At 42.1% G+C, this 24481-nt stretch overlaps 3 protein-coding genes across 4 annotated transcripts in view; 1 reads left to right on the top strand and 2 right to left on the bottom strand.

The window, feature by feature from the left end:
* The window catches only part of LOC133468899 (cytohesin-3), a 30081-nt gene extending 24467 nt beyond the window's left edge, over positions 1-5614 (bottom strand). Inside the window, exon 1 of the mRNA XM_061755162.1 lies at positions 5242-5614. Within this exon, the coding sequence (XP_061611146.1) occupies positions 5242-5260 (19 nt within the window). The 5' untranslated portion in view covers positions 5261-5614. The remainder of the gene's footprint in view (positions 1-5241) is intronic.
* Positions 5615-14136: 8522 nt separating this feature from the next.
* Positions 14137-20649, top strand: LOC133469308 (ras-related C3 botulinum toxin substrate 1). Of its 2 annotated transcripts, XM_061756204.1 has the most exons (7): positions 14137-14322; positions 14414-14509; positions 16033-16104; positions 16191-16308; positions 17617-17679; positions 17792-17951; positions 19580-20649. In XM_061756204.1, the coding sequence occupies exons 2-7, from the start codon at positions 14475-14477 to the stop codon at positions 19708-19710; spliced, it is 579 nt and encodes a 192-aa protein (XP_061612188.1). In that variant the 5' UTR covers positions 14137-14322; positions 14414-14474; the 3' UTR covers positions 19711-20649. The 2 variants fall into 2 exon arrangements, with proteins under 2 accessions (XP_061612188.1, XP_061612187.1); XM_061756203.1 differs by having other exon boundaries at positions 14137-14509.
* Positions 20650-20960: 311 nt separating this feature from the next.
* crym (crystallin, mu) lies at positions 20961-24085 on the bottom strand. Its single transcript, XM_061756202.1, has 8 exons — positions 23834-24085; positions 22849-22999; positions 22719-22781; positions 22541-22642; positions 22157-22340; positions 21955-22076; positions 21293-21377; positions 20961-21207 (listed from the first exon to the last, which is right to left on the bottom strand). The coding sequence occupies exons 1-8, from the start codon at positions 23998-24000 to the stop codon at positions 21134-21136; spliced, it is 948 nt and encodes a 315-aa protein (XP_061612186.1). The 5' UTR covers positions 24001-24085; the 3' UTR covers positions 20961-21133.
* Positions 24086-24481: the final 396 nt, after the last annotated feature.

Here is a 24481-nt window from a genome sequence, read left to right on the forward strand (position 1 = left end):
TGAAGGGGTCGAGACCAGGCGATGTCGTTGATTCTGGTGAACTGCGGGGCCTGTGAAGCCCTTGAAGACTCTTTTGTGATTGAGGTCGATCTAAATAAGCTTTACTTGACTTAAACTCGCTGAAATAAAGTGTCATTTCCTGCCATCTAGCAATTCTTCTGCAGTTAGTCCACCTCCAATGACGAGCTACCCCAAGTGACTGTCTGGTGCCCTCCCACACAGTGCGCCTACAGCCACAGCAAAGACCGTACCCTAATCACACCACTTCCCCTTCTAACCCATTAATTCCCTCCGAGGCGCAGTGCTAAATGCCAAGAAGTCACACATACAGTGAGTGGATTCAGGCTTTTACAAAAGCTGCCTTCGCTGAATTCCCCCCCCCCCCCCCCCCCCCCCCCCCCACCCTCCCCCTCCCAGCAGTTAAATGTCTATTAGGTTTGGGGGGGATAAGTTCAACAAGAAAAAAAAGAAGAGGAGAAAGGTACACATAAAATTGCGCACATGGGCGAGTGCACCATTAAAATGCTCTTACTGACAAAACAGCAGCTCTTCAGTCAGATACGACTTACAGTAATTTAGCACCACACCCACGCACCCCACCCCAAGTAAACAGAAATAAATTGACCTATAGAGGCTGGAAATGTGGTCATTGGATCCAAAACCACATGAACTTGAAGAAGCTTACGTCATGCCATCCAAAATTAACACCTATCATGTGAATTTGCCTTTCCGTGAACTATAAAACACACCTGAGGGCAATAAAAACCCAGCAAATGTGTGCTCCTCTTTTCACTTCCCTGTCTAGCTGTAAGTTGTGAACACTAATATAAAAACACTTACAGTAAGTATACTGTAAATTGTTTACCCAGCGTCGTTGATTGTGCTGTATGTAAATTCCAGCGGTTCTGTTCAGGAAGTCAATAAAAAAATGACGAAGGCCAGTCATCAGTGCAAATAAAACATCAGCACAGTTGATGTTTTAATTCTGCATATGAACAAGAATTGATCACACAACACGGGCCAAAGTGCAAGAGGTTTGCGCACTTCCGCCTTCCCAGGATCACATGACTCTGTCTATTAAGACTTACCATGTTGTTTTTACTGTGGAGCTTCTTTTTTTTTACTTTCCATCCAACCATTTTCAACACCGCTTATCCTGGTTAGGGTCGCGGGGGGCTGCAGCCTATCCCAGCTGACTTCGGGCGAAAGGCGGATTACACCCTGAACTGGTCGCCAGTCAGTCGCAGGGCACATATAGAGACAGACAACCATTCGCACGCACATTCACACCGTCACTGAGTGGGAACTGAACCCACGCTGCCCGCACCAAAGTCAGGCGAGTGTACCACTACACCATCAGTGACTTTTTACCTTCCATTTGCAGTAAATAAAAAAGAATGTTAGATACTACCACTGACACAAGGGAGGTGTCGTGGCTGGTAAAATGAGAGATCTGGGCTTGCCATGGCAATGTCAGAGGAACTATTCCCACTATTACTACAAGCAAGTGCAGCATCATGGTGATTTAAAAATGTTTTCATCTACCCATTCATCTTCTGTCCCGCTTATCCTCATTAGAGCCGCAAGTGCGTTTCCGACCAGGACCCTCCGTCAGCACCCCAACTAACCCCTTGCCGCCCGTCGATGCATATTTTCCAATTGGGAACCTCTGACAGCACCACAACTCCAACCCCTCATTGTTGGCCCCAGGCATCAGCACACCTTTGCACACCACTGTTATAACCGTATATATATATATATATATATATATATATATATATATAGTGCCAAATCACAACACACACACACACACACTCACAAACACACACAGTGATGCGTGAAAAGCAGCCAGCAATGACAGCAGCAGAGCCTGACAAAGAAGCGAACTGCGATGTGCATGTCAAGAAGATAGAATCGAATATGGCACATTTGTCCAAACTCAAGTTAATGTTATTTTATGCAGCCCGTGAAAGTTTGCCACAATTATTCTTACACGTCTGTTCAAAAGTAGCTGTGACATATTGCTGTGTGTCTGCTCACAGCCGACAGGCTCCTCTCCAGCGGTGACAAACTTATCGGCCTTACGACGCCACGCGTGCGATACGGGCCCGCCCGGAATGAAGGTGTGCATGTGAGCAATGTTAAGTGACGTGCGCAGCGGTGACCGTGCGAGCAACTGAGTGAGAGTCAGGCGACGCTCCCCATTAGTTTAACATTTATGGTAAGTTATCTGAATAATTCATTCGGTACAGGGGCTGTTTCCAGTCTGATCACAAACAGCATGTCTCGGCGCTCTCTGACAGCCCGTCACATGATTAACACTGACTACGAGGGTGTACATTTGTGGGTATGTGGTGTGGTTTTTTTATGTCTACGGTTTGGCATGCATGTCTGTCTGTAAGAGCTTAGAGTTCCACCACCTTGCTAAGCATTCGCAAACAGAGATAAAGCAGAGTTAGCAGTTCTTCCAGACTGTTAAGAGCATGGATTAACATCATTGCCATGCAGGGATACTGTACACGACATCAGGGGTGTCAGACTTGTGTTCATCACAGACCACATCGTAGTTGTGTTGGTTGCACACAGGGGACCACCAAAAATCACAGTTCGGTACATACCTTGGTTTTAAGATTGCCCCATCACATGACATAATTGACCCTGCGTTTTGGTTATTAGCATTTTCCTGGCAGTGTCCAGGTTTCTTCAACTCGTTTTCACAAATGGCCAACCACTGGCCACGGGTTTTGCTGCGATTCGAAATTTGAATTGCACCTGAACGACGTTGCAACATTGCAGAGGTAACGGCCAATTGAAAATGCCACGTCGTATGAGCTTTCACAACAAATTTACGTTTATGGGTTCCAAGCCTTGCACATTAGAATTGACTTTGCGACTACAACAGCTTCCACTCTTCTGGCAAGTCGTTGTAGCAAACCTCCATGTTCTATAGCGCTCATCGCCAGCCAATTACAGGGCACATTTGGACAAACAACCATGTATACTCACTTTCATGCCTATGGACAATTTAGTCTTCAATTAACTTAACATGCATGTTTCAAGATTCAAGGTATTGCAAGATTCAGTGGGGGGTGATTGTGCCCTAGTTTAACTCCTGATTAAATAATTAATTGATGAAGTCATTTTAAAGAGGCCCTGAAACAACATCCAGATTATTATACATTCAAAGCTCACTTTCTGCGACATTTAATCTCACTGAGTATCCACGATTGTAAAGCCAACCAATGTCAGAAATGCCACTTTGTCTTAATGAGCAAAGGCCCATTTGCCCATGCATCTTTAAACATAAGTATGGTTAGGTTTAATGAACTTAGTCCATTCCGATACAGATCTAAATATCTGGGTTTACATCCAGATGAGAAGGGGGGAAAATGGGGAAGTGGCAATGACGATGCCTGTCAGCTCTTGGTAATCTCTCACAGTTTAACTGTCACTGTTATCAGACTGTAGCCTGTTTATGCTTGATGTCAAGGTAGTGTGGATTATCTGCTGGAGGATACACTGCATGTGTGATAAGTGAGACGATCGGATGGCAGTGGTTGTAGTCGAAGCGACAGCCACCACTGCAAAAACTCAAATCTAACCACAATTTTTTTTGTACTGCAGCATGCAGGTAGCATAGTTTTAAAGAAAAAAAACCATTTGCTCTTATTTGATCTTTTCTATTTACATTCCATTCTGTGGAGGTTTCCTCACCACACTTTTCCTATAGAGTCACACAGGCCACTTGATTAGGTACACCTGCACATTGTATGAGATCCAATACAAAACTTAAACTCGGCAGGAAAACATCTGACTTTTTTTTAATGAGTTTTTTTTATGTTTTACAAACAAAAGACAAATGTATATAAAAATGATAAGTAATGTAAAGTCAGTCAATTGAGAATTTGATTGACACTTTCAGAGCGGAATTAATGGTGATTAACTGTGGCGGCACAATGGATGACCGGTTAGCACATCCGCCATTGTAGTTTTGTGGAACTACACTGTATCATAGAGAAAACTGTGTATACAGACTGTCCCCAAAGTCTAGACACAAAGCCAATTGACAGCAATGTGGAGTTATTGCATTGAGTTCATTTGAATCTTGCAAAACGCATCTACCTAATTTGCATTACAAAAGTTGATTTAAAAAAAAAAAAAAGAAGTTTTTGGTCAATGCAATGAACCCCTGCGTGTTCACGATTCGGCATTCGTGGATTTTGGGGGGAACCTATCCGCTGTTAGTCACTGAAAAACTCACCTATTTGCTGTTTTAGTGCTCAGGACAAAGCTATGTCTATATAAATGTATTGCTTTTGTAACACCTTTTGGCATCTTGGGGGCAAGGCACAATGGTGAAGTGACGGGAGACGCTTAATTTAGTCAAGCCATAGCCGTGTCTAATAGAAATAAAGTGATTTGCTGACATCTTGGGGCATCTATAGGCAATTACAAATCTTTTGCCATTCTCTGCAGCTTCATCGATTCCTGTTACGCTACATTCCAATAGAATAAAATGTTGAAAATGTCATTTATTGAAAATTGCTTATGTGTCTAGACTTGAGGGACACCCTGCAATATTGTTATCTTATTTCAGAATTTAAAATGCACAAGGAGGGCCAAATAAAAATAAATAAAAACAATTATACCATGACAGTTTCATTTTGATGCAATGATGTTCCAAAGTCCTAAAACTTGTATAATAAATCAATACATAATATAAACTGATTTTTAAAAAGTGCACCTACTGTGTTGGCTAGTGAGTGTAGGTAACAAGTGATTTTGCATGACACATTTTTCCCAAAACTGTGTTTGTTTAATCTACAGTTATCAAGTAACATTTGGTGCCACTGGATTTCATCACCAAACTACAAAGGAGAGAGATACATTGCTTGACTGACTGCCATCCATTTATCTTATCAATTCCACCCAGTTTGCAGACTTCAAATAGAAGATTGAGGGAGAGAGAGAGAGACTTTATAGCTTTGCAACAAGGGCTTCAAACACATGGAATTGGGGTGGGGGGGAATGCGGACAATTCAATTTTTGTTTTGTTTTGACGGGAGCAAACGTAGTCAAATGCTTTAAGCGATGAAATAGAATTACCCGCAGGAATGAAAAGTAGCTGTTTTTTTTTTTGTGTGTGTGTGTATGGTGCAATGATTTTAGTAGTCATTGATTTACACATAGAGCGTCCATCCATGTCAGCGAGCGAGTGGGAAAGGAGGAAAACATCCTTACCGTGATTGTCTTCATCCATATTGATTGTAGTGGTGACAGGGTAGTCCTCTTCAAGGTGTGTCCAGATGAAACCTCACAAATGTATATTTTTCCTCTCGTATTGATCCCTTTTTTCTTTTTTTTTTTTTTTTTGTCGGTTCTCCTCTGTGACAAGCCTGTGTATGTGTGAGGCTGTCAGACGTCTGGCCGGAGATAAACAGGTGATGGCAAAATGAAGGCACTAACTACGCGAGAGCAAAGAGGCAGCAATCTTCCTACGGATGAATACTAATCAGTTCCTTAATTGTGTGAAATGGAAGTGTGTCTCCGCGATGAGACTGTTCTCCCCAGCTCTCGAGTCTGATTCATCCTCCGCGAGTGTGTTCACATTGGCTTCGCTGCAACCGCCTCTACGTCACCAAGCCCCGCCCCTGCATTAATAAACAATAGACACGCGCGCGCGCGCTCGCGCGCACCTTCCCTGTTAAATGAATGAGGACGTTTTGAAGGCTCATTGTGTAAAAAGATGAGGTGATGCTATTGTGCGTCAAAAATATTCAAATATTCACAATAGGTGAAAGAAAAGTGCTATTTCACTTATTGCATTTGGATGCAAGAATTTAAAAGTGTTGTTCTTACCAATGAAAGATGAACAAAAAAAACGTTAAATAGGACAAGTCATAAAATACAGGCAGCACAGTGACATATTGGTTAGCACGTCTGCCTCACAATTCTGTGGTTTTAGGTTCGAATCTCAGTGGGTTTGTAGGTCACCCTGTGCTTGCATTGTGGGTCTTTTTCGGGTACTTCCTACCACATTCCAAAAAATGGCATGTTTTAATTGTCCATGTAGGTACGTGTGAATGCTTGCGTGTTTATGTTTGCCCTGAGATTGGCTGGCGAGCAATGAGTGTCAACTTAGTGCCAGTGGTGTGCAAAAGGGGGTGGGGGCGGGGGGGCAAACAGCTTTAGGTGGGCATCAAAACAGCCAAAATACCCCGCCCCATTGACAAATGTATTTCACTCTGAAAAGGTGCATCAAAGCAGAAAATCCTCTGTTGAAGTTGTTTGGTTTTGTACATTTAGGAAATGCATAGATAGACAGTCCGCGAAAAAAAAAAAAAAAGGTGGCTCTATTTTTGTCTAACTGTCGTGTGTGGCTTTTGCACTTGAGCTCGTCAAGTGTCTGGATATCTTTTGTCTATATAGACTGTAGGCCTACTGAATCCTCAAATGAAATAAATGAGACCCGAGGGGTCAGGACGTCAAACTCTACAGAGGGTGGAGAACGAGGGCGTCTTCATCACTTCATTTCCTGTTCTCCAACTTTCTTCCATTGTCCCCTGTGGTGTCGCACAATGAGTCCTCAGCCTCACCCCCTTCCTGAACTCTGAGCCGCGAGCCGGGTTCAGGATCGTCCCTGGAAAAGCGAGCTGAGTCACGAGTTCACATGGGCAGGGACACACAGGAAGTATTGCTCTAACTCGCATCATGTGCCTGTATAATTGTGCTTGTGTGGAACTACATCGCATCGTATTTAAAGCTGTGTCTAATATTTTGGTAACTTATTCCTGAACTTAGCTACATGAGAGGAAAACAAATATTTGATACAGGTCTCAGTATGATGCAAAGTTGTTTAAGGTGGGTTATCAATTACTCGTGCAATTTCATTATTCACCACTGATCAAAACACTTAACTCCGCAGAGCCAGGGGAAGTCTGACCGGAGAGCAGCAATTTAACACAGCATCAACGAAAACCTCGATTTAGCAGAAGCTTCAGAGAATGATCAAGCTTGACCCATGCTTCACATTGTTCAAAAGCTTCAAGCGGAAGATTATGATGCTCCACTGTTTTCATCAGTGATGGAAGTAACAGGCCGTCCGCGTGGTTTGTCAAGAACAGATCCTCTTTCGAGAAACTTGCCATGGATAGCGTAAATTGTACTACGCGTTGGCGCAGTGTGACGGCCATAAATCATCACAAACTGGCGCAGAAATGCAGTCGGGGAAAGAAAAACTTCTTGCCAGGTGGCAATTTTACAACGCTGCTCCCATGTCAATTGGCTAGCCATGGTGGAGCAGCACAATGTCCATTGAATTGAACCAAAAATTGTGGCCAAAACAGTTGTATTCTTTAAATTCCATGTGATTACTGTATATTTTTTTTATAAGGTGCAGCATTATACAGTGCTATGGTTGATGGTCTAAACCCAACTTGATATGCTTACAAAAACTGCACCGCCTAAGCTGTCAAATGCAGATGGCCTCACGTCTGTCTTTTGGAACACCCTGTATACAAAATAAAAAGTACACGTGTTTCACATGTTCTTCTCTAGCTTGCAATTTGCTTTCTTACATGACAAATATAGGTTTCAACCCCTCCCCAAGCCTCCTTTTGGCGTCAGCAAATTCTACAGCACAGGCAGTCACAAGTCATCTGAAGCATGTGACCATATAATTCCTCCGGCCTCAGAGGCAGCTCGGAAGTTATCGAGTGCTTGCTTCGCTTGAGACACTTACAGCTGGCTATTCCATGTCCGACATCCATGTTTCCAGTTCCAAAATAATATGATCGGACTCCTACTCTCAGTTCAGTCGCGCCAAAGTCCTGTGAGCAATAAAACACTAACTTGATGCATGTGTTATTCACAACATGCACTGAGTTTACCATCCAGATACAAAGCATCTGTCCTGCAAATGAATGAGGATGCGCAAATATCATGTGAGAGTCACATTTATTATTCATTCTTCGCTGATTAATTTTTGACCTACAAACTACACCCTAGCCAGCACTGAAATGTAATCTTATTTTAAGAAGAAAACGTCAAAGTTGGGCCAATTGTGCTGGAAGCTGGCCCTTACAAGGCAGTAGATGTCAGCCAAATTAAGATATGCCATAAACACATCTAGGGAGATGAGGATGAAGTGACCCAGAGCCTTGCTGAGTGCTTGCAGATGACCACGTTCGTGTGCAGCGAAGCTGAGCATGCACATGAGGGTTGATACGGTCATATCCCCCGCAATGATTCTGATAATGAAAGTCACTACTGTTGATTTACTGCAAAGGGAGAGCGAGCGCAACTCTGCAATAGTCTCCCATTTGCTGTCTGATTTAAACTACACTCCGAACCAAAAAGCATTGGACAGCTTGTCAACACATTCCCAAAGCTTTTGAAAATAGATATTCATCTTCTGTTGCTTACAAAGAGTTGTTGACAAGCCTTCTGGGAAATGTAGGCGAGTGTAATCCCTGGGGGAAGAGTTGGAACACACACACACACACACAAAACCAATTGTATTACAACATGTGATCAAAATGACCACAAATTCAACTATTTCCCAACTATTCTCTCAGGCTTTTATTTTTTTTTATTTGTTATTTTTTTTAGCTGGCAGCTCATTGTTCTGGATGACAATTCAGCATCAGGCGGCATCCTAACGTTTATGTGAGGGATATGCTGTGCCATGAAGCAGAAAAAGGACAGGGAGATTTGGCAGGAACCCTCTCCAAAAAGAGTTTATGTGTAAGTGTAGAATGGTACCTTTACTTACAAGTGTCCAACTGAGAGGGGGGCGCGTTCAGATACGATACACTCCCATCTGAGTGAAATTTAAAAAAATAATAATTAAAAAGCAACAATTAAGGTACTGTAATACCCTCGCATGTGGGCAAGGAGCGCCACAGTCGCAGACGCACTTTCAGTCATTTATTGATCGGGATAAACATGAAAACACACAAATACAAAATGAGAATACTTGCGAAGAGCTGCTGTAGGCCACAACTCACACTCGGACGGTCACACGCAGACTAAAAATGGACAAGATTATCGCACTACTAGTCACTTTAAACTGCATACATTCCTTGAAGTCTCGGCGCCCTTTGCACAATGGTCTTTGCACTGGACTATTGCGATATTAGTCATTCAAACTGCTCGAGGACTCTGAATATTTTTGCACAATTGTCAAAAAAAAAATTTTTTTTTTAAATTGTACGGGCATTACCAGATAACTAGCAACCCTTTATTGCTCAGTGACTGTTTTTCTCAATGTCTTTATTTCTCAAAAGTCTTCTCTGTCAATGGACTGTCTGTTGTCGTACTAGAGCGGCTCCAATTACCGGAGACAAATTCCTTGTGTGTTTTTTGGACATACTTGGTAAATAAAGATGATTCTGATTCTGCTTCTGATTCATTTCACAGTTGAATCCCTACTCTGTGATGACTGGTGACCAGTCCAGGGTGTGTTCTCCCTTTAAAGCGCAGGTGTAAAACTGGTGGCCCGGGGGCCAGATCCGGCCCACCACGTCATTTTACGTGGCCCGCGAGTGTGTGCATCGACTTTGTGTTTCTTGCTAAAATACCAAAATTGCAAATTGGCTTCACTTTTAAAAATATTGAGATATTGCAATATATATAATTTTAAAATAAAATTGATTCATACTGTAGTTGAACAAACAGTTTTTACTGGCTTCTGATTTCAAAAGTAATTATCCATTAATTTGTGTATATGTAACAATATGTGGCGGCACGGTGGCCGACTGGTTAGAGCGTCAGCCTCACAGTTCTGAGGACCCGGGTTCAATCCCCGGCCCCACCTGTGTGGAGTTTGCATGTTCTCCGTGGGTTTTCTCCGGGCACTCCGGTTTCCTCCCACATCCCAAAAACATGCATTAATTGAAGACTCTAAATTGCCCGTAGGTGTGACTGTGAGTGCGAATGGTTGTTTGTTTGTATGTGCCCTGCGATTGGCTGGCAACCAGTTCAGGGTGTACCCCGCCTCCTGCCCGATGATAGCTGGGATAGGTTCCAGCACGCCTGCGACCCTAGTGAGGAGAAGCGGCTCAGAAAATGGATGGATGGATGTAACAATATGAGGCAATCATATAGGTTTGCAGCCATAACGGCCCTCCGAGTGGAACTATAACTGCGATGTGGCCCGTGACAAAAATTATTTTGACACCCCTGCTTTAAAGCATCAGCCGAGATAGGCTTCTCCTCCCCGTGACACTTAATAGGAGAAGCTGCATTAAAAAAATGCAAGAATGAGTCACTACTCTGTATTAAATATAAAAGGCAATGTGCTTTTTTTTTTCCCAATGCCATGTGCAGGATGCTGTATCGCACCAACCTACTTGTCCCTTGTGCAAAATTTCCACCGCGTGGTACCCTCAAAGACAGAGGCAGTCATACTGAAGCAGGCCACACATGATGAATGAAAGGGGCGACACAACACAGGAAGGTCATGGACCATCTTTCTAAATGTGAGCTGCGTTTTAAGTCTTGTTTGAGCAGAAACTTCCCATCACATCCAACATCAGCATGTGACTCACCTCACAGCTCCATTACATCTGATCCAGTTGGCACACCAAGATGACTCATGCCCTATTGTTACCATGCCACGTTTTCTGATCAGATAAACATCGCTCTGTGACTGTTTGGGACCTAACAAGTCCCCTCCCTCCATGTGATGACTAACGATCTGCATATGCTGCACAGCTCTTGTTTCTGCGGAGATGACATTTCCGCGACAGTTTTCATTTGTGTGTGTGTGTTTCCTTCTATCGGAATAATACATTGCATTTAGCTTATGCAGGAGGTGGGTATTTACTGTATGAGGATGTGAGGTCTGAACTCTACTGCAGTGTTTGCCAACCTTTAGTGAGCCAAGGCACACTATGATGACATTCCTGTGGAGGTATGGAAGCATCTAGGAGAGGTGGCTGTGGAGTTTTTGACCAGCTTGTTCAATAGAATTCTAGTGCGTGAGAAGATGCCTGAGGAATGGAGGAAAAGTGTACTGGTGCCCATTTTTAAGAACAAAGGTGATGTGCAGAGCTGTGGCAACTACAGAGGAATAAAGTTGATGAGCCAAATGATAAAGTTATGGGAAAGAGTAGTGGAGGCTAGACTCAGGACAGAAGTGAGTATTTGCGAACAACAGTATGGTTTCATGCCTAGAAAGAGTACCACAGATGCATTATTTGCGTTGAGGATGTGGATGGAAAAGTACAGAGAAGCTCAGAAGGATCTACATTGTGTCTAGAGAAAGCCTATGACAGAGTACCCAGAGAGGAACTGTGGTCCTGCATACGGAAGTCTGAAGTGGCAGAGAAGTATGTTAGAATAATACAGGACATGTATGAGGGCAGCAGAACAGTGGTGAGGTGTACTGTAGGTGTGACAGAGGAGTTTAAGGTGGAGGTGGGACTGCATCAGGGATCAGCCCTGAGCCCCTTCCTTTTTGCAGTGGTGATGGATAGGCTGACAGATGAGGTTAGACTGGAATCCCGTGGACCATGATGTTTGCAGATGACATTGTGATCTGCAGTGAAAGCAGGGAGCAGCTGGAGGAACAGTTAGAAAGATGGAGGCATGCACTGGAAAGAAGAGGAATGAAGATTAGCCGAAGTAAAACAGAATATATGTGCATGAATGAGAGGGGTGGTGGGGGAAGAATGAGGCTACAGGGAGAAGAGATGGCAAGGGTAGAGGACTTTAAATACTTGGGGTCAACCGTCCAGAGCAATGGTGAGTGTGGTCAGGAAGTGAAGAAACGGGTCCAAGCAGGTTGGAACGGGTGGAGGAAGGTGTCAGGTGTGTTATGTGACAGAAGAGTCTCTGCTAGGATGAAGGGCAAAGTTTATAAAACAGTGGTGAGGCCAGCCATGATGTATGGATTAGAGACAGTGGCACTGAAGAGAAAACAGGAAGCAGAGCTGGAGGTGGCGGAAATGAAGATGTTGAGGTTCGCTCTCGGAGTGACCAGGTTGGATAAAATTAGAAATGAGCTCATCAGAGGGACAGCCAAGGTTCGATGTTTTGGAGACAAAGTTAGAGAGAGCAGACTTCAATGGTTTGGACACGTCCAGAGGAGAGAGAGTGAGTATATTGGTAGAAGGATGATGAGGATGGAGCTGCCAGGCAAGAGAGCTAGAGGAAGACCAAAGAGAAGGTTGATGGATGTTGTGAGGGAAGACATGTTGGCAGTTGGTGTTCGAGAGGAGGATGCAGGAGATAGGCTCTCATGGAAAAGGATGACGCGCTGTGGCGACCCCTAAGGGGACAAGCCCAAAGGAAAAGAAGAAGTGAGCCAAGGCACATATTTGAATCTAAAAAAAATCTCACGGCACATCACCAAACAAAAATCCCTCAAACAGTATACAGTATATACTTAAATACTGTATCTGAGTTTGTCTTAATTTACTCACTCAGAGTGAAAACTGTGCCTGTTTATTTGAACACAAAGCTATTTTGGTTTTTGTTATGATCAGCAACGGGTGTATGCACAGATTAATTGTTCCTTTTGACATTACTGGAACGCATTTAATTGTTCTGCCTGACACTTTATGTCGCTGGCATAGATAGATGAGAGAAGGAGATAAATATTCAGGTCAATTCAAAGAAATAAAACCGATAAGGTGCCACTGGTTAAGCCACCAAGTTGCTCATGGTAGGAGTTAAACCGATTAGTCAACTAGTCGCCGAGTCGACTTTACTACTCCGCGTCGATGTAAGCTTTAAGCGAAATGTCTGGCCAACGAGGCAAAGTTCTCCATACGTCTGCACGGGTTAATAAACTGGTTGGGGATGACAATAGCGGTTAGCCTCGTTAACTTCAGCTATTCTGATCGCCGCTAGTCTTAAAAGATTCATACCACGGGACCATAGGAATTGCGGCGAGCAACGAGGGCACCATCTTTGTCACCAAAATGACATGTCCAATAATGCACGGACAACAACCAACAGCAACAACTTTATTCATCATAGAAGTTGTGTGATACAACACCAACATCATGACACTTGTCGCAGTATGACACGCGGCCATACTAGCGTGTGGAAATAGTTTACCAAAAATGCAAAATATGCAAGTCCTCGAATACAATAAAAGCACAAGTGAAATAGAAACAGTGAAACGGAAATGCTTAATTTTTTGGAACCCGGCTACTTTGTCAGGTCTTACAGAGCGCTATGGAATGGAACACAAGATGAGATCTGCCATTTCGCTGAAGAGAAACACGCAAGCTCCCACTAATTACAACGATAGATTCAGCGTAAGGATGAGTTGTGTTTTTAATCGTTTGTTTTTGCTCCGTCAAAATATGTCTGCTGAGCTCTGCTAAAAAAAAATATCAATGACATCGGCAATTAATCGACCTAGACTCGAATTTCATGCTGCTGTAGTGGGCTAAAAAAAACAAAAACCAAAAAACTTTAGTCGTTCAACCCCGAGCTTATAGTAGTTTTTATGGCAACATAAACAGTACTGTACATGCACACTGGAACTGGAGATACTGTAATTACTGCACCAAAGCAAAAGCTTCAGCAACCATCTGTTTCATGAGCTCATTGAATCAGGGGAAATGGATTGCAGGCATGTACTGTATCCCTGATTGCGCTTTTAAAATGTTGACTTTTTCCTTCATCGGGTGAGAGCAGACTTCTTGTGGACTCAAACAGACAAAGCACTGTTTAAATGTAGATTTTCACGTGTGTTTTTAACAACTTTATACTCATTAAATTATTTTGAATTTTATTTAAAATTTTAAATTGGATGACGTGTTATATTATACAATAAAGAAAATTGTAAAAACAATGCCATTTGATTTCTTTTGATAGCGTATATAAATTGACGATGGAGGAGACTACCAAACTGGAATTTGAAAGGTTAAAAAAGAAAAATGAATGGCTATTTCATCGTAATGACATGAACTGGTGTTTTTTAAAAACTTTATGCAATAAAAGAAGCAAAAAAAATTCTTAATCTTAAAGATTCCAGCCTGTGTCGCACAAGGGTAGTCAAATCGAACAACAACAACATTCAGAACATGCACTTTTTTGTTGTTTTTTCACAACACCCAGTATGTGCACGGCTATTACTGATGACGTCAGAGGCTGCCGCCAGCAGGTGGCAGCATCCGCCTGTCCTGGTTTGACCGGAAGTGCCTCGCAGGGATTCTCCGGCTTCATCTCTGCCCAAACTGGGGCTGTTTTCCCTATTTAATTATCGACTCCAGAGTTGTTCTTTTCTACCTTGGGTGTTGCCTTCCCTTTCCTCGCAACTTTGGCGTTTCTTTCCATCTAGTCTTGCCGTGTAGGTGGCAGGTGTGTGCCAATACCTGCTTCGATACCCAACTTTTTAAAAAAATTATTATTTAAGCGTTGTCACGTTCAGGTCTTTACTGTTTTTTTAAAGGACTTATTGATTTTCGACTGGCGTTAACCGGCTAAGCTAACTGAGCTAAACAAGGAGCCAAATGCAGGCCATTAAGTGTGTGGTAGTGGGTGACGGGTGAGTTCAACTTTATTCAATATGTTCACAGCGACGTCTCAGGCAGCTTTAGTCGCGGTTAAGGGCTTAAAGTGTTGCTTTTCCTTTTATTTACGTTGACCCAGTTAGCGGCTAACAGGCTGCCAATATGAGCAACAGCTGTTGTTCCAGATAGCTCAGCAGGCATACTTATCCTCACGGTCCAATTTAGACACAGCATCTTATGCAGCAGGCATGCAAAGATGTTTTTCCTCTGTAAAATATATCAACAGAACAATAATAAGAGTGTGTGGTTATTCATTTAGTTTTGCTGTGATCTTTTGTCATGATAAAGCAAGAACACTTACCTCGCTACGTTTGGTCGCAGGTCAACCAGGGCTGGGCGTTATGGCCTAAAAGTAAAATACGTATTTTGTTTCCCTTTTAAAAAAAAAAAAAAAATCACTAAAATTCTATTGTAATCGATTTTTTTCCCTTTTCTGTTGTAGAAAAGCTAAATGACATTACTTTATTCAAAACAAGTTTTGATTTTTCTGTTTTGTTTTCCCAAACAAGCTTTGTAACATTCACACCCCCCCCCCCCCATTACTTATTTTTTCCCTTAGCATTAATTCGCATCTATTTTCTACAGAAATAATTGCCATACTTTTTTTCTTCTTTGCAAAGTGGTGCTTCTTGGAAAAATGTCCCTTTTTGTCAACACATGTACATGGTTGTTAATAAATTAACATTTTAAATGTCTGGCGGCAGTCCTGAGGTTCGGCGTTCGCATCTCTGTTTCGGCCCGCCTGTGTGGAGTTTGCACATTCTCTCCGTACTCATCTATGGGTGTGAATGTGAGGATGAATGCTTGTTTGTCTATATGTGCCCTGCGATAGATTGGTGACCATTTCAGGGTGTACTGTAGGCCGCTTCGCCCAAAGTCAGATAGGATATGCTCCAGCTCACCCGCAACCAAAACGAGGACAAGAAGTGGTACAGAAAATGAATGCATATTAAAAAGTGTAGTTCTGCAACCACAATAATGAACCAACGCTGAAATGTATACAACTTTGAGGCTGTCGATCAAAACTAAGCATCATTATCTTTTGTATAATATCCATCCATTTTCTGTACCACTTCTTGTCCTCGTTTTATCCTCACTAGGGTCGCGGGCATGCAGGACCCTATCCTAGCTATCTTTGGGCGTAGCGGGGTACAGTACACCCTGAAATGTCACCAGTCTATTGCATATCATTATTTAGGAAAATGGCTATGTCATGTTTTTAATTAAGATCCAGCCATCCATCCGCATCATGGGTGAGCTGAAACCTGTCCCAGCTGACATTGGGCGGGAGGTGGGGTGCACCCTGGACTGGTCGCCAGCCACATGTAGACAAACAATTAGTCATATCATTCTTGTAATATTGTAGCATTTTTAGGGGTGCGATTACAGTATCTGCACCATTTATTAAAAAAATATATATATATTAAAACATGCATCCACATTAATGTACACTTTAAAGCAAAGCTAATGTTCTGTTGACTGATGTTTCTCTTCGCAGGGCTGTGGGTAAAACATGCCTACTCATCAGCTACACTACCAATGCTTTCCCCGGGGAGTACATCCCCACTGTGTAAGCCACACTTGATAAGCTGGAGGGACACAATGATTATGTATTTGTTTCCGCCTCCAAATGATTTTGAACATCTCTGCCCTCAGCTTCGACAACTATTCAGCCAATGTGATGGTGGACGGCAAGCCGGTGAACCTCGGCCTTTGGGATACAGCAGGACAGGAGGACTACGACCGACTCAGGCCGCTGTCCTACCCACAGACCGTATGTAGACTAGCAGCACTCACTTGTCGCACACCATGCTGTTATGCCTTCAACTTGGCAGGCCCGGACGAGAGTGTGCGCACTCAGCAATTCGGAGCCTTGTATCCATAGTACCTATACACTGTCTGGAAGGCAGCTGAAGGGAGTGAAAAGAGCTCTTGTTTTCTGCCTTTTGTCCTCACTACAAATCTGCCTCTGTGTCTCAGAAAGTGGGAGACAATCTTAATTGAACATGGAGTTTCTCCAGGATTTCCAATGGCATGACAAAGTATTCCCCTTCCTGATTTATGGGTTTTTGTTTTGTTTGTTTTTGCATATTTATCATCGAAATGTTTTAGATCATCTAACCAATTTTAATATCTCACAAAAACACCCCAAGAGTGTTACATGAACTTATGAGTCACCAAACTTATAAGTTTTTCGATACAAGCTATCACTCAGCCAATTGTCGTTTGTCTTGAGTTGCAAGCAAACTTCATAAGTAGCAGCAGTTCGGTAGATAGTGAACAATTCCTCAAAAAAGAGGCCAAGTGCTTTCTTCCAACTGTTTATTGCCCCTCCCAGTTAGTTCACTGTCAAATTAAACATAAAACAACACATTGTGTATTTAGCCAAACTACATAACTTTGCCTTACAAAAGTCCGCTAGCTTAATGCTAAAACACAATACAAATTAGAATAGATAGGCTTATATAATAATACTCTCAAGTGTATATTCTTTATCCTGAGGAAAAAAAGGGCCATTACTACAGCTTAGTTTTGACCGTCTTCTTCGTGTATTCATTATGTTTCTAATATACTGCCTCCTGATAATTAGTACCAGGAGGCCGATTGAATTAAAGCATGAAATCATGGTGCGAAAGCTGTTTAATTATTTACATTCTATTAAATTATAATTAAACTCAGGTCAAGGCACCACTGTAAATATCAAATGCACTTTCTAACAAGCCACACATCTTCCAATTACTCCTTCAGTTTGGGCCCTTGGTAAACAAAATCATTATGGAAGTGCATTTTGTATTTTCTTGGGTTGTCTTTGTGAGGTATTAAAATTGGCTTGATGATTGGAAGCACTGAAGTGTGATAAATATGCAAAATAATCAGAAAGGAGACAGGCCACATTGAGTACACTTGCACAGTCTAATAAAATCTTCAGCAATGTAAGAGCTGTCTGAAAAGTTCTTGTCACAAAGATACGAAACTTCAGGTTTGATTCCAGAGAGGTCTTCTTTTTATGTATCTTTAAAATGTACGATTATATAATAATTTTTTTGTCCAATGTTGGGTTTTCCCCCCCCCCCCCCTCTAGGATGTCTTCCTGATTTGCTTCTCATTAGTTAGTCCCGCATCTTTTGAAAACGTCCGCGCTAAGGTGAGATTGAAGCTTCCTTCTAATAATCATAACAATAATAATGTTTTTCCATATTGCATCGTTTGTTGTCGTTGAGGCCACTCACTGTCTGTCCTCTGTCTTTGTCCACCAGTGGTACCCCGAGGTGAGACACCATTGCCCCAACACCCCCATCATCCTGGTGGGCACCAAGCTTGACCTGAGGGATGACAAGGACACCATCGAGAAGCTCAAGGAGAAGAAACTCTCACCCATCATCTACCCTCAGGGCTTGGCCATGGCGAAAGAAATAAGTCAGTGCCACACACCACAAAAAGAGCAAACCATTTAAAATACTTATTATAAAAGGGGAGTTTTCCGTCTTAAAACTGCTAGCAAGGTTTGAATCTAGCCTCACTTCACTAATCACTCCCTCCCCGATTGTGAGTCTCTGATCAAAGCCACGCCCCTCACTAACGTACACCGTGATTTTCAAACATGGCCGTTCATAATGGCATGCGATTATGAAAATGCCTAGTTTTGATAGGCACAGAGAGTGCATACCTAGCTTCAACAAAATAGCAGCACTAGCAATACTATGCCAGCATTAGCATTGTAAACAAGCCGACGTTAGACACTGATGCTACGTTGGTAGCATGACTTATTTGTAATCAGTGTTGCAAGTTACCTTAAAAATGTAACTAGGTTACTTTGCTCATTACTTGATTAGTATAACTAACTTAGATTACAAGTTACTTTCTTAGTTGCATTCAGTAGCTGCCAAGTAGGAGTCATATCGCTTATCCACAGTACAAAAGTGCATTGGCTTAACTGTACACATTACTTGGCAATACAGTCAAAGCAAGTTACAGAATGACATCAACATGAACCAATAACTTCCTGGTATATATTACTACGTAGCTTAAAGCTATATTAAATGCACTCCTTCGAAGGTGGACTACAGCCACGGCCATTGTCTTAGTGCAGACCTGAGGTGCCAAATAAGTACTTGAACATTTTATAAAAAAAAAAAAAAAAAAAGCATTCTAAAGTAAACTTCTCTGCAGACTCTTAGAAATATGACCACATTATAGTCCACAAGATGTTTAAGACACCAGTAACTACTGTACACAAAGCAGTGTGGCAAATGCAAATGAGCACAATATAAATTACTAAGCGAATGAACGGTGTATTCACGGTTATTCATTGGTGCACACTAAACACTTGCAGTGCTGTACAGACCCAATGTGGCCGCGTGATGATCCAGACTCTGTTCATTGCTCCGTAGCACGTAATGAATAATCAACCCACCATGTGTTGCGCGCTTAACATGGCAGGTAAATATTACAACGTAACTCTGTTCTTAATATGGAAATAAACAACAATCATGAACTCTAATATTTAGAACCTTTCTAACACTCCTTAACAAGAAAAATGACGAGAAAATAGTGTATACTTACCACAATTTTTTTTTTTCATGAAACCCTGACTGTGGGTTGTATGATAAACAATGGCCCCTCGGTCATGTTCGCTACATTGTAAGTTACCTGGCATCTTACCAACTGTGTAAGTTGCTGTTGCTCATTGAAGTTGCTCTGCTCTGTTAAATTCCTCTGTTTGCCTTATGCTAGTCACCATAGCCACAGGGTTATTCGTGTTAGATGATTTGTTACTCAAAAAAAGTGGTCATATTAGAGTAACGCGTTACTGACATCGCTGTTCAGAAAAGAGTTTTACTATAACATGTAATGTTACCAATTTGAACTTTTAATTTTTGGAATGTACAATCAATTGAAAAACAAAAACATGCTAACCATACCTGTTGAGCAGAAATGTTGTCAATTCTGTGTTGCTTTTGAATTCTCTCAGCTGCCTGAGGTCCCTTCTCTCTGCTTCTGTTTGTTGTTCCTAACTAGCCAATTATTTTTTTTTTGTCCACCAGGTGCCGTAAAGTATTTGGAGTGTTCAGCTTTGACACAGCGCGGCCTTAAAACGGTGTTCGACGAAGCCATACGGGCGGTCCTGTGCCCACCGCCTGTTAAGAAGAGGAGAAGGAAGTGCAGAATTTTGTAGAAGCAGTCCAAACTCAGCCACTAAGAAGGAAGAGATTGTTTCCCAGCTTTCCTGATTATTCTTTTTTTTAAATATATTTCAACGCTCTTACTAGATCAGACCAGGTCCTTGTTTTAAAAAAAAAAAAAAAAAAAAAAAGAGAAATTATAATGCTAATTTTTTGTTTGATCTGGAGCAACATGGCTGCTGAAATAAATCCAGTCCTTTCTATTCAGTGTTGGGATTATGAAGTTGTTATATTTTACAAAGACATTTTTACTGTCTATAGAAATTCCTGAGGCCTTCAGAACAGGACAACCCCATAAGAGAATAGTCTGTTTTTAAAAATAGGCTCTACAACCCCTGAACCCACTTCCAGGTTGTGGTAAAATTCATTAATTTCTCCTTTTATTATTTTCTTCTCAATTGTTATTGAAGGACCTATTGTTTACCCTCTGACTTAAGAGTCAGTCTGTTTCCTGTTTTTTACTTGCATATTACGTTTATGAAGAACCAGTTGAATGCTTTGTGACAAGCGTAGTTGAAATGATGTTTTTTAACAGCAGCTACTAAGCGATGCTAGCATCACAGTCTGTTAGATAAATATGGAAGTTGTTTGAGAATACAGCATTTCAATGCTAAGTGATTGTTGGAGGTGCAGAGACTTTATTAGTTGAATTTCTTATGGTAGTTGCTTATCCAACATTAACATTTAACAAGCTCTTTTTAAAAGAGCTTTTCTTTTTTTTATCACACCTGTTGCAGTTTGTCATGAGGAGCCCATGTTTGTCGTACAATGTGATTGTCACCTGTAACCGTTGAATGTTTTTGGTCCCCCCCCCAACCCCCCAAAAAAGGAAGACTCATTGTTTCAGTGGAATGCTGAAAGCGCTCACTTTGAATTGCAGTTTTGCCAATACGGTATAATTTCACTTTTTATAAATAAAGTCATCAAAAATGCGATGCTTGATTTGTGTCTTGTTGAGTCAGGCAGAATTTTGTTGTTTTAGATTATTTGAATAATTTGCTATGACCACAACGACCACAGTGAATGGTCGTTGTTCTATAAATGCCCTACAATTGACTGGTGACCAGTCCAGGGTGTACTCCGCCTCTTGCCTAAAGTCAGCTGGGATAGAGTCCAGCTCACTGGCAAACCTACTGAGGGTAAGTCCGAAAGAAAATGGTGGAATGGGTGTTTTTGTCATACATGTTGTATGGTCCTGAAAGGAAAAATGTCCCCCATTGATTGAATGGTGATGTCAAGGCAAAAATGTTAACCCTTTATTAAACAAGAAAAATGACAGATACAATTTCATCAGGTGACTCAAGGTGTACCCTGAGTCACCTGGGATTGGCTGCAGCCCACCCAGACACTAATAATGAAGAAACATTATAGAAAATGGACGGCTCGATGAAGGCATTTCTTCAGATGTAAATTGCTTCATGGTTGGTTGTTGGTTGCTTCCCACTGGTCAAACACCAGCTTGGCACTCACTGCATCTTCGACCCCCATTCCTGTCCAGAATAACAGTCATCAAATGTCATCATCCTGTTGTATTAGTGGGGAAAGTACATAATACAAATATTGGTTAGCGCTCACCAAGGGATTTAAACACAGTCGTCTTCTCTCTAAGTGCAGGTTTTCCTCCACTGATAACTTCTCCGAGCTCTGCAAATATTTCCACCTGAAAAACAACGATGCCACTTTTTCCTCACCTATACATGCACTTCATTACTTACTTCAATGTATCAAAATTGTACGTTAAAGAGATAGTAACACTTCCATTTTGATTGACTAATGTGGTTATTATTCTATTGATCGGTATAATGTATACTGCATCCGCAAAGTATTCACAGTGCTTCACTTGCCGCATTTTGCAATTTTACAGCCGTATTCTAATGGAATAAATTCATTTCCCCCCTCAAAATTCTACACACAACTTCGCATAATGACAAGATGAAAACATGTTTTTTTCCCTGACACTTTCGTAAAGGTCTCAAAATTAAGGAACTGACATGTACATACAGTATGTAAGTATTCATAGCTGTTACGCAATACTTTTTCGATGCACTTTACAGACTGAAGTCTTTTTGAGTATGATACCACAATTTTGGGGGGCGAGGTTAGAACGGATTAATGGCATTTCAATTATTTTCAGTGGGAAAGATGATCTGAGATATGATTGCGGTCACAGTACAAATTAAACTTGTATCTCAAGGCGCCACTTTACTGTCTTTATATAAAAACAGCGAGTGCCTGACCTTGGAGAGGATGATGTCACCAGACTCGGCCATGGCTCCCTCCCTGCTGTCAACATACACCACCGCCGCCTCCATCAGCACGTCATCCAGCTCTCGCCAATCCGGCCTGCAAGCTCCCACCGCTGCCCGGCGACAAGGCTTTTAGTTGTCAACTGGAAAAAAGAAGCTGTTTCCCCCACATGAACTTATTTTGGCTACTCACCTGCCACGTGGGCTCCCGGTTTGACCCACTGGCCGAAGAGCACCGGCTCCAAACTCGAGGTTACCGTCACTATGACGTCAGCCCCCGTCACTGCCGTCTCCGCGGAGTCGCAGCAGGTAACAGGACCGCTGACGGAGTCCCGAAACCGGTCCATCCCTTGTTTCCTGTGGCCCCACACGCGCACCTTTCACGAAGACTCAATGTTAAGCTCAACATTTGAAATTAGCACTCCATCTTGCGACATTTCCTAGCTACGAGCTGTCACTTGATAGCGTCTGACTCGAGTCAAGTCATGTGAATCGAGTCCCCCCCCCCCACGACCTCTAGTGTATAGTATATCGTATACATTGTACAGTATAATGTGTGATTAAACATCTTTAGTACCTCTTTAAATGAAAACATCTCAGTGAAGACATTGTAATGGCTCAGGGCCTGTTGTCCTGTTCCCAAGATGGCCAGCACCTCTGCTTGGGGGGGCATCAGCAGCTGTACAACAAGAACACTTTTTAACACGTTGTTAGCGGATGTTTTCAATGTGAAACGCGAGAGGCGGAGAGCAAACCTTTGCCGAGATGGCCGAGACCGCGGCTGTCCTCACGCACGTGATGCCATTTCCCTCCATCACCTGCAGATCGGCGAGGCCATTAAACCAGCTTACGTGTGCAGGTCGTGCAGATCCGGGCGCTACTCACGGCCTTCATGCTTCCATTCTCGGGGTCCAGCAGCACCACCGTGGCTTGAACCGAGGGCAACTCGGAACCTTTCTCCCGATTGTAGAAGCCCACAAACTTTGTGCACAAGACTCCGTTGTTTTCCATGTACGTTGGCATCAAACACATGAATCTGTTTTAAGGACACCTGATGATTTTTTATTTTGCAATATTAAAGAGTTCCTCTGTGTCTTAGTAATATGAAAACACGAGCACACTCATGCAGGAGCCGTTGCCAGCCACAGCTCGCACCCAAACACTCACGGGCAGAGGCCCCGCCCCGTGAAGGCACATATCTAACACACAGATGTACAGTATTTTCTATATGTTTTAGTGCTTGCAATTTTTTTGTATTCCATACACTTCTAATGTGTTAAAAAATTGTGTGTTTTAATATGTTTAAAGCATGTAGGAGGGCTAAACGTAAACTATTTATCCATCCATCCATTCATTTTTTGTACTGCTTATCCTCATTAAAAAACATTTATTTGGTCTCTCAAAGTCCTGGACAATTAATTGATTTAATCGATCAATCTTTTTTGGGGTCACACTATTATTATTATTTGACCCCTTAGCGGCTTTCCTAACCTACTGACATGCAATGTTAGCACTGAAGTCATGCCGGTGGTTAATTTAGTGATATTAAATTGTCAAACATTTCAAATGTATTAATGGTTGTGTTTTAAGGGCCAGTTTCTCCAATTTTTGAATAATGTCATTGTTATTTTATTTTTATTTTTATGGAAAGAGAGAAAAAAATCAGATCAAATTGCAAATCCTATTATGGGGTGAGGAAAAAAAAATCTTTTATTTTCGCGAATGATCAACCGCGAATAGTACCTCCAATCATGGCTCACCTCCCACTCACGGCCAAAAAAAAAAGTGAGAAGAATGGTACAAAACTTTTTGCAAGCACTTCATGCTTGTAAACCAGCAACAGTAACATAGCACATGCAACCAACTCTACCCGTTATGTTTTTGCAGAGGCAGAGTCGACCTCACAGGTTGGATCACCTCCGAGCTGTCCCTGAGGGAAAATTTGGCCAACGCTTCCTCCAGACGAGGGATGAGCTCTCCGCAGGGTAACAAACGAGAAACTTGATGGTCCGAGATGATAACCGGCGGTGCAGCCATGGTAGCAGTGCAGCACGCTTGAGATACTGGAGAGGGGATCGGTTCTCTTTTTGCAGTCGTGGTCAAAGTCCAGAGTCAAGCCCGAGCTGCGTTCAAGAGCGCAAAGGTTGTTTTTTGTTTTTTTAAACACTTGACTTGAACGGAAGCCTTGTGGTTTTCAAACTAGGGTCCACAAGCACGGACCGAAGGGATCCGCATGCCGTAGCATGAGGGTCAGCCAAATAATTTTGTATATAATGTCGTGCTTTTTAAAGTGCATGCCTATATATGGGAACTGGTGGCCAATAAAATCAACATACTAAAAAAAAAAAACTACTACTCCCATGATTGTGATGTATTACAAAATTCAAGGAATAAAGTTGTTCTCCTGAATAAAACTTATATTACAAGATTATTTGTAAAGGTATTTTTGAAAATCAAGACTTTCTTCCCTCATTGAACTTTTTCCATTTTACAACTTTTACCTTGGAAAAAATATACT

Source organism: Phyllopteryx taeniolatus, chromosome 19 (genome assembly GCF_024500385.1).
Source record: "Phyllopteryx taeniolatus isolate TA_2022b chromosome 19, UOR_Ptae_1.2, whole genome shotgun sequence".
NCBI lineage: Eukaryota > Metazoa > Chordata > Actinopteri > Syngnathiformes > Syngnathidae > Phyllopteryx > Phyllopteryx taeniolatus.

Excerpts from the sequence above, each read along its gene's own strand:
- LOC133469308 (XM_061756203.1), top strand. The coding sequence starts at position 14,475 with ATGCAGGCCATTAAGTGTGTGGTAGTGGGTGACGG. Across the intron at positions 16,309-17,616 it reads CGCTGTCCTACCCACAGACC|GATGTCTTCCTGATTTGCTT; the intron begins GTATGTAGACTA and ends CCCCCCCTCTAG. Across the intron at positions 17,952-19,579 it reads GGCCATGGCGAAAGAAATAA|GTGCCGTAAAGTATTTGGAG; the intron begins GTCAGTGCCACA and ends TTTGTCCACCAG.
- crym (XM_061756202.1), bottom strand. The coding sequence starts at position 24,000 with ATGGCTGCACCGCCGGTTATCATCTCGGACCATCAAGTTTCTCGTTTG. Across the intron at positions 22,643-22,718 it reads TCTCGGCCATCTCGGCAAAG|CTGCTGATGCCCCCCCAAGC; the intron begins GTTTGCTCTCCG and ends CTTGTTGTACAG. Across the intron at positions 21,208-21,292 it reads GACTGTGTTTAAATCCCTTG|GAATGGGGGTCGAAGATGCA; the intron begins GTGAGCGCTAAC and ends TATTCTGGACAG.